Source organism: Macrobrachium rosenbergii, chromosome 2 (genome assembly GCF_040412425.1).
Source record: "Macrobrachium rosenbergii isolate ZJJX-2024 chromosome 2, ASM4041242v1, whole genome shotgun sequence".
Lineage (NCBI taxonomy): Eukaryota > Metazoa > Arthropoda > Malacostraca > Decapoda > Palaemonidae > Macrobrachium > Macrobrachium rosenbergii.
In genome coordinates, this window is record NC_089742.1 from 59260468 (window position 1) to 59276843 (window position 16376).

Genomic DNA, 16376 nt, shown 5'->3' on the forward strand with positions numbered 1-16376 from the left:
AATGTCTAATATTTTCATATATTAATTTTGTTTTATGATAAAATGATATTTTATGTGTTAGTTCTACACTAAACAATAAGACTATTATGCCTTCAATGCATTTAACCCATTATCTTATGAAATGCAACATCACTCGGCGGGAAACTTGTGATACGACGACACTGCAGATGACAACTGCTGTAATGTCATCTCGATTTAGTTGCTGCCTTCAAAGAAAAATGTCTTTACCGGTATCAGAGGTATTTATACTAATATACAAATACTTTTGTGAATGCTTTAATTATTATATAGATAACTGTCGTAATAAAACAGAATTGGTTAGTGAGGCAAGTAATTCATTTCATGTCACCGTTATCCTTGACTACTTTGGACGAAGTGTGACTTTGCGAGTTGCAACTAGTTTTTTCGTGTAAACTACGCTTTCTTGCTGTTTTAAGTCATTTTTTAAAACCATAGTTTATTTTGCAATTTCTCATTAAAACAAGTAATAAAGGGGACGTTACTTTTTACTTGATAGCGTTCTGGACTTCGTATAAGGATCAAGTACTATACTAGGCCTAATTGGATCATTTGATTTACTTACAGTCAAGGTGATATCACTGACATAAGCAGCCCTATGGCAAGTTGATTATATGTATTTTTATACAAAGATTGTATGGGCTATTCATATAGGACTATGGTTTAAAGTTGTAACATCATTATATGCAACGACCAAGCAAGCATGCATGCTCAACAAGATATGAACTACATACCTCAGTGCCTAAACACAGGTTGGAATGGTTATCCAAACTGGGTGACGGATAAAAAATCATGTTTAGTATTTCTACAGCCATCGTTGTTATTGCGGGACTAATTGTATGCCAATGCCTCATCGAACCATGATATCAAATGCACCCTGTAAGTTTAGTTTTATTTTGTCTGTGCTGGTAAACCCAGTGATATAGACTTATGTTAATGACACATTCATGGAACGAGGAAAAATAGTTGATAAAGTTGTTCAGCGCCATTTCCAAAACCGAATTCAAACAAAAGTCTTATGGTCTGCGGTATCTACAACGCTAAAGGAGCACCAACTGGCATTCAAAAACAGAAGTCTATACTGACGACGTGATGCAGGTTGGTTAGAAGGGTTTCAGGTTACAATTCTCTCTCTCTCTCTCTCTCTCTCTCTCTCTCTCTCTCTCTCTCTCTCTCTCTCTCTCTCTCTCTCTCTCTCTCTCTCTCTCTGAAAAAGGAGAGTTGGTGATAAATGTGAACAAGAGTAAGGTTATGAAAGTAAATTGATACCAGCAAAGTGGAGCCATGGTTGTCAGGGTGGACGAAGGGTATAGAGGAGTAAAAATAACGTAAGTTAATAGGATGAGAAAAGAGACGGTTCACAAAATTGAAGAAAGAAAGATAATATGGTGTATGTAAAAGATTGGGATGTATCTTGAATTGTCCATGAAAGCCAAGGAGTGTCGGGGGGTTGGGGGGGCTAATATGAGGGGACTATTGACACAACTCTCCTTCGTGGGAGCAAGTGCGGATGTTGGATGTGAATGAGAGACAAAAGGCTGAAGCTTCTGAGATGAATTGTTTGTGTAGTTCATGTGGCGTGTGGCCTATTAAAAGGCTGAGAAATGTCGAAATACGCAGAAGTGCTGAAAGGATGACTCAGTGCTCTGAGTTTTGGTCGTATGAAAAGAATGGAGCACGATAGGCTGGTGAATTGTAAAATTCAGAAGTGTTAGAAGGGAGGAGAAGAGTTAGACTAAAAAGGTTTGGAACCGGTGGAGTGAAAGAAGTATATGAAAACAAGCGTCAGGTTAGTTGGATAAGTAAATAAAAAGACAGATAGAGAGCTAACCATTTTCTATTGGAGAGTTAGCCATCTTCTATTACACACAGGTATTTTGGTTAGCAAAGATTCACCAGAACTGTGAATTCGACTTAATGGTTTATACAAATAGGGGCGCGATATTAGTTGTATACTATACAGTTCATTTATAGTCTAGGCCTCTAGGGATTCCTTTCTAAGCGCAAGCATTTCCTTCGTCAACCCCGGCGTCTTACAGTTGGCATTAATTGTCAAATCCTCATTTGCCTAACACTCAGAAATGAGAGGAAAACTTTGAATCATGCTCCCAGTATTTGCTAAACGGCAACGATAACTTCATGCTGCTTTTCTATACAAAGGACGACAGGGCGTGACATCGAAAGTCTTTGGTTAGCCCAGACCTGTAAGAAATAAGCTACGCGTTGAAAATCATGAATTTCCAATTTTCTTCGTGTTTTTATTTAATAAGGTTTACCTCAGGGTTACAATGACTAATTTCAACAACATCAGCAACATTAAATTAATTTAGACTGGAAATCAAATAAAAAGACATAGGTCTAGTGTGATGGGCCTTCGCAGGTTAGGAACACTGGATTCATAATTATATTGCCCACGACTACCACGCAAGTAGTCTTTTTCCGTAGTTGTCTATGCATACTTCAGCACCCACACTCATATATACACGTTATCTACTTGATAAGCAAATCTAGCTTACTGATTTATTACTCTTACTTCTATAGCAAGGTCAAATGAGTAAACCTCATGTCCCCTGTTCTGCAGTGTGATATGCAGATATGTTTTAATACTGTCCTATGCTATAATGAGATGTGATAACATATTTACGGAAATGATAAAGGTTTTGACAGAACACAATTAGTTAACGTGCTGAACTGTGGGCTGCCTGTTCAGGAGGTAAGGCGTAAGCATTCCTAGTCCTATACACAATAAAGGGCCACTTGGTTTGGCATGACAATGAGGAGAGTTGAACTTAGGAGAAATCGTTGTTTTGATATTTTCATGTTTATTATTCTTCACGACATTGTATATTAGCTTCTTCTTTTTTTAAGATTACGCACGTACTAATTTCAGTCCATCAACTTCTCATTAATTTTTATGAATACTTGTAGAATAAAGGTTTAATATAGGTCTATTAATCCCCTGCCATCGCTGGTACGGGTTGTGGTGATATATTTCCGAACTTCATTGTTTCTCGTGCGCCTATGTGCTGCTGTATTTCCCCATACTTTATTTTATACGTCGATGCAATTAACCAGTCTCTTTGGAGTGTCTATCTTGATGTCGTTTAAGCAATATCTGTCCTCAAGGTTTGTTCTGGTGGCACTTGTCACCAGCAGCGGGTAACGAGTCCTTAATTTTCTCTAATAGCATCTATACACAACCCACTGATGCCGCTGAGATAATATCGGTAGCATTACTTCCCTTCTACCATTCGCTATGAGTTATTGTTACTTCTGTATTTATAATTATTAGTGTCTCGTTTCCTCGATTTCCCTACTGAAGGGAAAAAGAAATCAGTACCAACATAGCCTAAGTAACTTTTTCAGTCTCACGCCGTTCTATGTCATTTGAATAACCAAATACACTGATTGCATTTGTGTGCACGAAAAACAAAACGAACCCCTTATTCTATGCTATAAAAAGCTTTTCCACAATGCTCATAACTAGGAACCTATTGAACGATGGCAAGAGATTCAGAGATCTGATTCGCCTGAAGACACAATCCAGTGCCATGGCGGCCACGACTATACTGTTCTGAATCTCAAAATCTCAGACCAGTAGGCTTACGGGCTGCCAAGGAGCAAGACCCCGTACTGGCATATGGCCAGCATAAACAAGAATCTAAGCAGTATGGCCATGGTTGTCTTGTAGAACCGTTGGCCATGAACTCCGGACACAGATCGCGCTCGCCTCGAAGAAATGCTCTCATAACTAATAGCTAATGCACCCTACTACTCTAGTCGCTGGGCAGCAATCACTGATCGTAGTAGCGAATAGAGAAATCACCATTTATGCAATTTCCTCCACTTCCAAATAACGTTTGTTTTATAATTCTTGTGATTTTCATTAGTTTACGAACATATATTCATTTAAATACCACCGTACTGCTATCTTACGAGCTCTCTCCTCAAACATTATGAACAAGTAAGAGATACGGAATGATTAACAATAAAGCTTTTAGTGACATCAGCATGTAGAATGTTATTTATTATCCAGGGACTGGATTCATCATACATTTACCGTTATGGTATGTACGAATCAGTATGGGTGAATCGGTATGGGTGATGTGTGAAAAAAAAGTGTAAAAAAGATCATTATGTTCATAACTGCCTGTCCTGGAATTTCAGTTTAAACACAGTACATTAGAATTTGAACAAAGCGATAGAATCTCACAATAACTGAACGATACTTTTAATGTCTTGGTTTTTTTTCAGCACCCTCAAGATACGGTTCAGTCACTGAGCAGGTCCATTCTACAAGTTGTGGGTCACTCCAAAAATCCAAGTTTTGTAAACAACCTCCTTGCACATCTACAAGTTAGTGTTTGTTTGATTTTGAAACATCCATTCAATATTTCATGTACATACATACATACATACATATATATATATATATATATATATATATATATATATATATATATAAATATATAAATATATATATATATATATATATATATATATATATATATATATATATATATAATATATGTGTGTGTGTGTGTGTATAATGTATATATATATATATATATATATATATATATATATATATATATATATATATATATATATATATATATATATATATATATATATATATATTTATATAATACTACCATTTTACGAACATTCAATGATTATGTCACCAATCTTAATAGCTCCTCTTCATTATAACCAACTAGCTCTGTACACTGCCCAGACCCCAGCTACTCCTTATTCCATTTACAGTCCCATTACCCATCAAAAGAAATGAAATAAAATTTATTGTTTCTTCTGCAAAGTATCTCACCACTGTGTCTATAAGAATATTAAACAGCCACGGAGACATGACGAACCTTTGTTTGATTATTTGTGCTAAACAAGGCAATATCTCTGTATGTTATTCAGTTAGATTTCTTCTGCCATAAGAATTCAAATCTCTCTTAAACAACGATCTTCACGTGTTTTTTGTTTTATTCGCAAACTGTTTCATACTAAACATTTGATTTGTACATCTATTTTCTTGTCTAAACCTCTACTGGTCTTCCCCTAGTAACCCTTTTATTCTGTCTTGCTTTCCTCAGTCCTTTAAAACCCTCACATATACCTTTAAATTATACTAAGCAAAGTTATGGCCTTGGTCCGTTACTCATTTTCTTCAATTCTTGCTTTTTTTCTATCTAACTTTCTTACGTCTACAGTTAGATAGAAAAAAGAAAAGTTTGCTTGCGTCCCTGTTCACAGAAGCGTTTATTAGGGTACTGTTCTCTCATCTACTGTTTCCCCTCTTCTTTGTCAGTGATCTCCACTCTACGTGTTCTCCTTTCCGTACTTTTACCGATCATTCAACCGACCATACATGTCTTATTTCTTCTGTTGCTAGCCCTTAATCTCGAACTGTTTTCTCTCTGTCTATCAACTTCGAATGAGCATATCCAAAATGGGAATCCCTTACATCACTGGAGTTTAATGACTCTCGTATCGAATACTTTTCATTACATTTGACGGAAATGTAATCCAGCATTAAATTTCTATTAACATTTTAGGTGTTAAGATTACTTCAGTTCCTGTACAGAAACTTGTATAGTATCAGCTATCTCATATACCTATAAAGAAGCCCATCAGTGAAGCGTCTACAGTGCCTATACACACTGCACAATATATATTAAGACCTTTTCATTCAGTAACCTCACCTGTCTCATCTAGATGAAACTGTTTCGGTCTTCTTTACCTTCCTTAGAAAACCTGTGAATTATATACCAGCCTGCTGTCTTGCATGACTAAAACCTCCTGAAAACGCTAGTCCATATTTTCGAATATGCTGACCCTTTTATTGCACGTTCTTTATATATCCAAGATTCTCTCACTTTTAACCTTTCTTACCCCAATTATGTCGCTCAAACAATTATCTGAATAGCCTTTACTTTTTTTCCAATCTGTACATCCAAATTTTTATTTTAAAGACAAACTTTCAAAACATTTGCAACGATCCTGCTGCCCTCTTTGGCTTGCATATTTTGCTATTTATCTTTTTCGTCATCCCATCATCATCCCGTACATTTAATCCTATATACCTGTATTAACTAACCACATCCATTCTTCTATTTAGCCGACATGAATTGCTTCATGTTCCACAGTCCTAGTTATCATCATAACCTTGTTTTTGCTCATGAACTTCAACTTCATTCTCTTGACAACTATTGCAAACATCAGCTGCGCCACACATCTTTTATGACCCCTTTTCTTACCATAAAAACTTGCACGTATATCTTTGTATTTTCCCTACCTGTCTTATTACCTCAGCCATACAAATATTAAAACAGTCATGGAGACATGACCTTGTCTGAGACCCAGTTTGACACCAGACCAGTCACTTACACTTCTAGTATATATTCTGAAATGGGCTTCGTTTCGTTTTCACAATAAAGACTTCCAATCGTGTATGTGTTTAAGTGTTTTTGTATACACCAAATACCAAATGAAATGAAGTCTTTGTAAGCACTTTCTGTCAGAGCACATAAAATATTCACTCTGCATTTGATCTACATAAATGAACTGCCGAAATCCGACGAAAAATCTGGTAAATGAAACAAAAGTTGGGAAGTTCTTCCATGAAAAGTCGATGCAATGATTGGTCCAAATAACTCGCTCTAAAGATGTTTACAGTCTGAATTTAAAAGCGTATTGATGAAAACTGAATCAAGTAAAGTTTACACTTTTTGCCATTTTTATTCTCATTTTTGTGTCTTTTACGACAAAATTACAGGCATATCATTCGGCGAGTTATGATTTGCTTACCGAAAATCTTCATTTATTTGTAGGTAGTTAAAGAGTCTAAAACTCATTGATTTCGAGTAAGCTTATTTATGACTAATCATATCGCAGGCTTTCAACCACTATTTCATAACTGACGATGGCGAATTTGCCATTTTAGTGACTAAGCCGAGAGTTTACGATTGCAAGTCGATGTAAATGATTGTTCAAATTAGCTCGCTTTCATGATGTTTACAGTCTGAAATTAATGGCGTAGTGATCAAAACTTAGATAACTTTGTTTCGAGGATTAAGGGACGAAATCTGAACATTTAGAGTAAAGATTAATTACAACTATCGTGTCGTAGTAACTTAACTACTATGCTGCATAAATCGGATCACTTTGCTTTGAAGATCAAGAGACGAAATATGAACATCTTCATTATTTGATCGAAATGGTACTTTAACACATTGTACAAGACACCTCCAGCTAATTTTTGGTAATATAGCGCATTGTCAAATGGTGATAGTCAAGGCGTTTACCCTTGACTTTTAAAGGCAAAGTCGCATGAGTCAGCAGGACTAATCTACGCAAACGAACGTCCGCTATTCCCCATGGAGAGGATAGGTTGGGGGGCGGAGATGGGGAGGCCGAGAAAGTGGGTTGAGGGAGGGATGAGGAGGGGAAGTGAGAGGGAGGGACGGGATGGGGATAAAGGACGTTCGAATGCATAGTTTGGCGATGCTTGGCAACACCATGTAAGTCAAGAGTAAACGCCTTAACTAAAACCATTTGACAATGCACTATATCATCAAAAATTAGCGGGAGGTGTCTTGTACACTGTGCCAAAGTGCCGTTTCAATCAAATAATTAGTTAGAAAGATATTTGAGAAAAACGATGACTCGCGGTCCCTGAAATGGATAGTAGAGTACTGATTATTTATTAATGATTATATATGACCATTATGTCGTGGTAATCTAACCACCATCCTACCATAACTGATGATGGTGTATTTGCCATTTCAGTGGCAAGTAATTCGCCACCGGGGTTTTGATGGTATAATTGGCACACTATGAAAGGCTGTTGTCACTGAGTATAGATTAATTATGGACCTCTTTCCTGCGCTTAAGATTTGGTTCACTTCATCATTCATTTACAACCCTAAGCTCACTTACGAGTGTTTATGCAAAGTGGGAAAAAATGTAGACTATGTTCATTTTTGTAATAACAATTGCTGATGATATGTCACAGCCCAGCGTAAAGAAACTAAGTTTATCCGTTGAGACAACCCAGTGGTCCAAAATAGCAGCACAGTTACTACAATCAATTATGTAAAACACAAATGACCTGAGGGGACGGCGAACGCCCTCAACCACCCATTCAATGACTTTTGACATAATTGTATAGTTTCCAAGCTGGGAAATTATGATCTACCAATTACAATTTTAGTGAAATAAATAGAAAGCTGACAAACCCAGGAACCTGAGCCTGAGATATTTGTCAGGACCTGAGCAAAATTATATCTACTGACTTTGACCATATCTGCAACTTTACCTTAGCGGTGAATCAGGATCAGTACTTTGTACTTTAAACATATTCCTGTATAGTTAAAGTAACAACATGGCCTGAGCCTGATGATCTATGAAACTACACTGCATCTAACATGGAGCAAAGCTGTACTCCATAGCATTTCCCTTTTAGAACAAGGACTGGAAGGCTAGTGTGTTATTACTAACCAAAGGTCAGCTAAAAAACCTTAATAACATTTTAGTGTGGCTTCATTCATAATTAATATCTATAAGCATCTCATGTGTGAAACTGAAAGACTTCCTGTTCATGAGTCAGTTATTCTTAAAAGGTTTATGAACTAATAGTGTTCGAATACACCTGACTTCAGATTGATAACCCATACTGTCTGATCATTATATGGACGAAAATCATTAATAAACACTGATTTTGAAGAGATTTGAGAAAACTCAAACATATTGTTATAATATCGACTTCAATATCACTATAATACGTAATTCAGTAACATTTTTTTGATTCTCTGGTTAAATGCGACAGGCCACAGAACCTTCCGTTAGAAAAGATTCATAAAACAAACTCTCTGTGGTTCAAGCGTTTGTCACATCACCTAAAAAGTACCAGTAAAGTCTGCTAGATGGCGTGGATAACCTTTAAAAAACTAAAGTATATAGGAAACACGTCTCTGTGAAGCTGTTCATGTACAAGGTTTGCATTGTTGAAGTTGGGCAATATTTCCAAGCACTGTCACTATAGTTACCTATCTGTGAGCATGACATCTAAGCCAAGGGTAGACTGCAAATGCCTTATGATCTGGGAATGAATAATAAGGTTTGATTACTCCACATACAAAGACTGCCGCAAGTAGCCTGTTGTAAATCTAGGCTTCGTCGAAGCTCATGCTTTTCAAGTTTACTGTTATTTTACCTAAACTCTCATCTTTCCAAATACTAAATGTGAATTTGTTTAGATCTGTTGGAGAGTTAAGCAGATAACATACATAAAAACTAGAAAAGGTACATACCATTACAGTAAGTCATTGAAACACATGGAAAACACACTATGAAAATAGTCATGGCTTTTAAGTCAGTTAAAAAAAAGCTGGTCATGGCTTTTAAACCAGCTTAAGTTCCTAATTGGACGGGTGGGTATCGTTCTCAACTGGCACTCTGCTGGCCCCGCGTTCGATTCTCCGACCGGCCAATGAAGAATTAGAGGAATTTATTTCTGGTGATAGAAATTAATTTCTTGTTATAAATGTGGTCAGGATTCCCCAATAAGCTGTAGGTCCCGTTGCTAGGTAACCAATTGGTTCTTAGCCACGTAAAAATAATTCTAATCCTTCGGGCCAGCCCTAGGAGAGCTGTTAATCAACTCAGTGGTCTGGTTAAACTAAGGTATAATTAGCTGTAAACCAGCTTAGGATATTTACTATACCCTTGTTCTTTAACTGATTCACTTTTAAGCTTTTGTGATGAATTGAGGATGAATGTATTCAACAAGCTGATTTGCGCACTACCTGACACTAAAACATCTAGACCACTGGTGCCAGAACAAAAGTGTTATTATAATGATGCTATCTTACCTAAATAAGTCAGCATTATAAGGGAACTTATCCTGTTACAATCAATACACACCAAAATGCCTCGAATCAAATAGCGAGGTTTTTTTGTCTCTGTGTGGCACTATATTTTAATGCAAAGGTTTTGCCTAAGCTCTCTTTACATTGCTCTAAATTTCATGTACAGAAGCCTTTTGAGAGGATTTGGTAAACATTTTCCATTTCTTCTTATGCGAGTTGGTGTCGCTGTCTCTTTTTGTATTAAAATAATCTCTTATTTCACCATTCGCTTTTATTAAATGTCACAAGTTATTTCATAGCAAATTAAGTACCCAATTCTCTTCCTTTTTGTGCAGGCAACTAATCCAGAGGAGGCTAAACAACATCTTGAACAGTACATATGGTTAGTACTTCACAAACAATTAGGTATAGACATTCCACCAAAAGTCGTAAGAGGAATCACGACTCTTCTTTTTAAGCAAGAAGTGGCACTGAGAAATTCTAATGTCTGCTATGAACATCAACATTCCCAAAACTTGACGGAGGATTGCATTTATGATGAGGAAGAAGAAGTCTTAAACAATCTTTCTCCTTCTTTGCTGCTTCATGATGATATTGAAAATGATTTTCAAAAGACCCTTGAGAATGGACCAGAAATGTCTGGATTACTCCAGGCCTGTCCAGCTAATCCTTATTGGCCGCCTGGGGAAACGTATGATTCATCTAGATGTTCGCAAGATGCATCGAACCTTGAGAATCCCTCTTCAGTTCTACAGTCTAACACTATTAATCAAAACCACGAAGGGGTTTTTGCTTGTATGGAAGATATTTCTCTACAAGTACTAGACCAAGGGCATATTCTAGGAAACTTTGATGAATTTGGTGAAAAGAAAAGTCAAAACAATAGAGCAGATGACCAATTTCCACTTGAAGGTCACATTGCTGAAGTTTCTGATGAGCACAGCAGCACCTGCCTGTCACCTACAACTCCCCTAAGTAAAATAATGGATTCTTCACCTACTCTCTCAAGCCACAACTACCTTGAAAACAATGAAGTTTTGAGCAGCGTTGATGACCCTCAGGAAAATGGATTCTCAACAGCTCTTGCGAGCATACGGAAGGATGAAACAGGAGACATATCTCACTGTATCGACAAAGCAATGATACTGCTCGCTGGGACAACGCAAAATGGAATGGAATTATCTCACGTGAAATCAGATAAGAATAAGGATTCCAAAAAGAAGTTCAGAGACTTTAAAGTACATAATGATTACTTACAAGATACATCTGAAATTGACGAAATACAAGAACTAAGTAGCCACATAGAAAAAGGAGTGGCAGCACTGAACTGTAAGCCTTCTTCCTTAATGAAGAGAGAAAAATTGTTAGAGAGTGAACAGTTATCAGGACAAAATAACGAGCTGCTTATATCAATAGCTCCCCAAGGTAAAGATATTCCTGATGATAATGTTGCTGGCATTTCTTCACCAAAGCTCTCTTCCAATGTTCCACAAACTCCTGAAGAATGCCTTCTACGTCCAGATCTTAAGAATATGCAAGAAAAAGAAATATCTCTTGCAGATGAAGAAATTGCTCTTCTTGAAGATGCTCATAATAAGTCTCTAGATTCTAAAGCTATGGACCATTCTAATTACAGTTCTACTAAATATCTTCAATGTTTAGAGGAAAACGCATCAGATGTCACCATTGTTCAGTGCATTAATGCAGCAATGGCAATGCTTCGTGAAACAAATGAAACAGAAGAGCAATTATTATCACCAATGTATAACAACTCTTTTTCTTTTACCAGAGGACTTAAATCTGAAAACATCAGTAATGACGATGAACATGATTTTGAAGGGTTTATACCACAACTAAACAAATTATCCCACAATGGCATTATAAAAGGACACTGCAATCTCTCTGATAATTCACCTTTGAGTAATGAACCTCATCCTTCGCAAAACAAACCAGATATTGATGGAATGAATGAAAATATCTATCACAGAACATGTGATGAGGACTTACTGCACTTTGCCAAAGGGCAGAGGAGAGGCATCCCAATCAGGGCTACCATTGATATGGCTATAGAAATGCTTTCACAAAGTCAACCCAGTCTTGTTGAAGAAAGTACTCATGAAATGACAGGAAATGTTCTGCCTGAAGAAACACTGCAGGATGACTGCATGCATCTCGGTGTTCCAGAGGATATGGTCAGTGATGGTTCGCAAAGTTCTGAAATCTTCCATAGAGCTTTGGTTGCATTAAATGATGAAGATCTTGACTGCAGCTTCGACATCCCTCTAAAGGCTGATACATTGCGACTTGAACCACCTGAGAAGAAGATTAAAAAGAGCATCACACCACAAAAAGTTACAAATCAGAACAAACATAAAAACTCTAACGCACTGTGTTCTTCGGAAGTGGGAGCTGTGGACGTTCCATTAAGCGTACGTGATGAGAGTGAAGATCTGATAATCATCTCTGACACTAGTACTGGTTCAAATCAAGAATTAGGTTCCCGTAAGCTAGAGGCTGACCCTTCATTTACGAGCCTTGATGACAGTGAAGATCTGCAGATTATCTTTGACAGTAATGTAGACAATGGCCAGAATATTTCTAGCAATTATGTGGATGTTGTTTCAGAAGCTGTTCTACATGATGGTCCTGAGCAGAAAAATAATCAGGCTACAACTAACAAGGAAACATGCAACAACTGTAATGCAGAAGATGCATCAAGTACCACACATTTGCCTTCTGTCGCTTCAGCTGCATGTAAAGAAATAGAGCAAAGTCGTGGAGAAATACGGACTTCTTCATTAGACAATGATGACCCTATTTTTAATTCAAACACATGGGCGAATTGCAAGCTCAAAAATATGGAAGCTTCGAATTTTCAGCATTCTTCTGTTTTGAAAGAAATGAAAGTAGGGTCGTCTGGGATGAACAGTTTAAATGTATTGCAAAATGACTATGCAGGTTATGAGAGTCCAAGTAGGCCCTTAGAAGACAGCAATGCCTCGTCACAAAAAAATTTAGAAGAGCATAATAAGATTGCTGGTTTAAATGAAGCAGAACTACAGATGCCAAATCTGCCATCATTCGTGTCAGATGATGATCACAGATCTAACACAAGACCTTCACTAACTAACTCTGCTATCCAATTACCAGATTATGAACAATCTCAGGACAACATCCCTGAAGAAAATGAATACATGGATGATTTTGATTCTTCCATTTTGGATAATTTAATAGAACTCGACACAAGTGACATTCATCTGTCAGATTTTGAATCCCTTGATTCGCTGGACACCAGTGCGGTCGAAGAACAAGAGGAGGCGCCTCCCGACAACGGAGAAATGGATAACGTGGTAAGTAATAGTGCTCTGCCGAATTACGTCGAGAAAGAAGCCGTCAGTGATGCAAAGAAAGGGATAGATGATCTCACTGCTACATTTGTCGAACACGAGCCACTACTGACGTCATCGCCACGTACTTCAGAATATCGTACTGTTGTTCCTAGAACGAAAGAATTCCCTCTCAATGAGAAAGTAGTCGTTGCACTTAATCCTGAATTATTGACATTAACAGCAGATCCTACACCTACCAAAAAGTATTCAGAAGAACGTGCTTGTCATGGAGAAAAAAGTGAGTATGAAGAGTCAGATGAGGATAATTCGGAATCTCTCTTGAGAGGCATAGAGTACAATGACATACTTCATTTCTCAGTTTCTATGGGCTACACACCATTAGAGTATAGGTCTTTCGAAGATGAAGCCTCTACTTTTAATTCCCATCATTATGATGAAGAACTTGTAGAAACACGCACGGCCAGGGATATGGCCCAGTCTTTTTCTAGCCCCGCAGACAGAGAAAAAATACCAGGTCTAAACACTGGAGGTGAAAACGAAAGCCATGAAAATGTGGAGATAAGGAAAGAAACTCACAGCCCTCATACGTATCTCGCAGAATATGAGACATTTATATCTCAATACGAAAACAAAACAAAAAAATCCAGTAATGACAGTACAATGAGTCTACAAGAAGTCGACGTTTCATCAGAAGAAAATGATGACACAGAGAAAAAAAACCCTTCAAGTGAAAAAACTGTAAATTCTGATTTAAATATGGATAGGGATCTACGAAGTGAATCTCCTTTAACCATTTCCTCTGGTAAGGAGCAAAATGATGATAATAAAACAATGAATAGCAAGAGAGACAAGGGCATCCTACGAAAATCTTTGAAATTTGAGAGATCTGAGAGTGAGGCTTATGGGCCAAATGAATCTTGTGAAGAGTGGAATATTTCATCCTGTAATAACAACGAAGCAAAAGGTGAAGTTGAAAATAACCATCAAGAAAAAATAATAAGGGAAGCACAGTTGCCTTCATTCTGTTCTGACTGGACTGCCTCATCCTCCTCTGTTCTGGAGTCATACCATTCTACTTTCAGTGCAAATGATCAGTCTGACATAGTGCATAGATCTGAAGGTAACCGGGACTCCTACATCAATAGTCAAAGCGACATTTTTCCTGTGGATGTCGCTGCAAATACATCAACAGTAAACCCATCTTCTGCAAACAACGACAAAAATAGTTATCCTGTCAAGAAGTCATCTTCAACAAAAGGTATAACCTGTGATAGTGACAAGGATAAGATGTCCCGATTGGAATTACGTCTCTCGCAATACATAGAAACTATTTGCATTGATAGAAATCCACCCTCTGAAAGGGCAGAAACTACAGATGCCAATGAATCAGTAAACTTAGCGCAGATCAACGGAGAGGATTTGGACATCTGTAGTGCAAATGAACTCACTGAGACTGGTTATGCTAGGTCAGGCAAGAAGGATTCAGTGAATAATCTCAAAGATACGCACAGAGGGCAGATAATTTCAAAGGCAACATCTACATCCCAGGACAAAACGACCCAAGAAACATCATTTAAAGAGAAAAGACATATTCGTGACTTAGTGGATGATGTCACCGCGCACAGTGAATGCCTACCAGCCTGTGAAACAGATGAACTAAATCAACTCACCATAGAAAAGGAATTTCTAGAAAACTTAGTCAATGACCACTTTCCAGTCACATTCTTCCAGCAGGGTGATAAACTGAACGATACTTTATGGTCTGAAAATGGGGTCATAAATGGCGAGCTACCTGATTGTCCGTGGGAGGATGATGAGATGAATCTTGACCTATTTCTTCTCGGAGAAAACGAGAAACAATCTGACACGAAGTCCAAATCAGAAATGGGAGATACGATGAAGAATAACTACGACAATAGATGCCTCCAACCACCTACGAAGCAAGTGTTGTATACCTTAGAGCCAGGTAAGAAAGAGAAATCCTCCAAAAGCTATTCGATAAACAATCATAACAGACAGTTACGCCAGATGCCTTCGACCCATGACAAGGATAGTCCGATGTACAAAAGGGGACTTAAGTCCTCACAGCGTCAGCCTGATGCGGTTGGTCTACTTCCTATCGAGAATAATAATCTTCACGTAAAGGATAAGTCAACGCAACCTTTAGACAGGAAAGCTGCCCCAAGATTTTCTAAAAATTCACGAAAGGAAATCCGCAGTAGATCAGATGACAAGACTGAGGGAAAAGCCCTTGTTCCATATAGACGAGAAAACAGAGGCCTACCAAAAAACCACTTACCGTCCAACAAACCCCCAACTTCTGAAGGTGCAGGGAGCAGGGGCTCACAAGAAAAAGACTTAAAGTTAAAAAAATGCTCAACCGTGGAGGGTGCCGAGAACAAACATGTAGCAGATTCAGTACCTGTTGTACAAGATGACTCTGACACTGAGATTATGGACTGGGAGTATAGCACAACACAAACTGTAAACAGCCCTATGCAGACTGAAGAATCTTTAATAGAAGATGACAATGAAATTACAGTAAAAAGTGATAAGGAAAATACCACCACGGCCGACGTGGAATGCATGCTATGGGAATGAAAATCTAATTTTCAGAAATATCAACATCAATCTACAGAGAGGACAAATAGTGAAAACTTGAGAGTTTTCGTTCAGACGTTTAGTACAAATTCATTATTACAAGAAAGGACGGCCAAATCGTGAACTCACTGCCATTTGTGTATGATCATTCACTTATATATAAACATGAACGTTTTAATTGTCTTGAAGCTAATGGATTAACAATGATTTTAGTTCGTTTTTCTGTTAACTGGTCCGTAATCCATTTAATGATTATTATTATTTCACACATGCCTATATTCATTATAGAAGTGGTCATAGCATGACTGATGGCCAAAGGAAAATGGTAAATAATCACTGTTTGTTGAAAGTATAGCTTCAAGAATGCTGTGTTAGCACTAAGCAAAATTATTATATTTTCAGACATTTATAGATCTTTCTCTGCTTTTACAAATTTAACCGCTTCTAGGCGGAAACAGGCTTGATGATGGGTTCCATTTCTTTTTTAAAACAAAGTGTTGTTACAAAGGAATATTAAAGGAGAAAACAA

The 16376-nt window shown here is 37.5% G+C and overlaps 1 protein-coding gene across 1 annotated transcript; it reads left to right on the top strand.

Moving 5' to 3' along the window:
- The first annotated feature begins 137 nt into the window (after positions 1-137).
- On the top strand, positions 138-16376 carry LOC136847546 (tanabin-like). The gene is made up of 3 exons (XM_067119274.1): positions 138-239; positions 4273-4374; positions 10232-16376. The coding sequence occupies exons 1-3, from the start codon at positions 168-170 to the stop codon at positions 15845-15847; spliced, it is 5790 nt and encodes a 1929-aa protein (XP_066975375.1). The 5' UTR covers positions 138-167; the 3' UTR covers positions 15848-16376.

Coding starts and splice junctions, on each gene's coding strand:
- LOC136847546 (XM_067119274.1), top strand. CDS start 168: ATGACAACTGCTGTAATGTCATCTCGATTTAGTTGCTGCCTTCAAAGA. Junction 240..4,272: donor TGTCTTTACCGGTATCAGAG/GTATTTATACTA, acceptor GTTTTTTTTCAG/CACCCTCAAGATACGGTTCA. Junction 4,375..10,231: donor ACCTCCTTGCACATCTACAA/GTTAGTGTTTGT, acceptor CTTTTTGTGCAG/GCAACTAATCCAGAGGAGGC.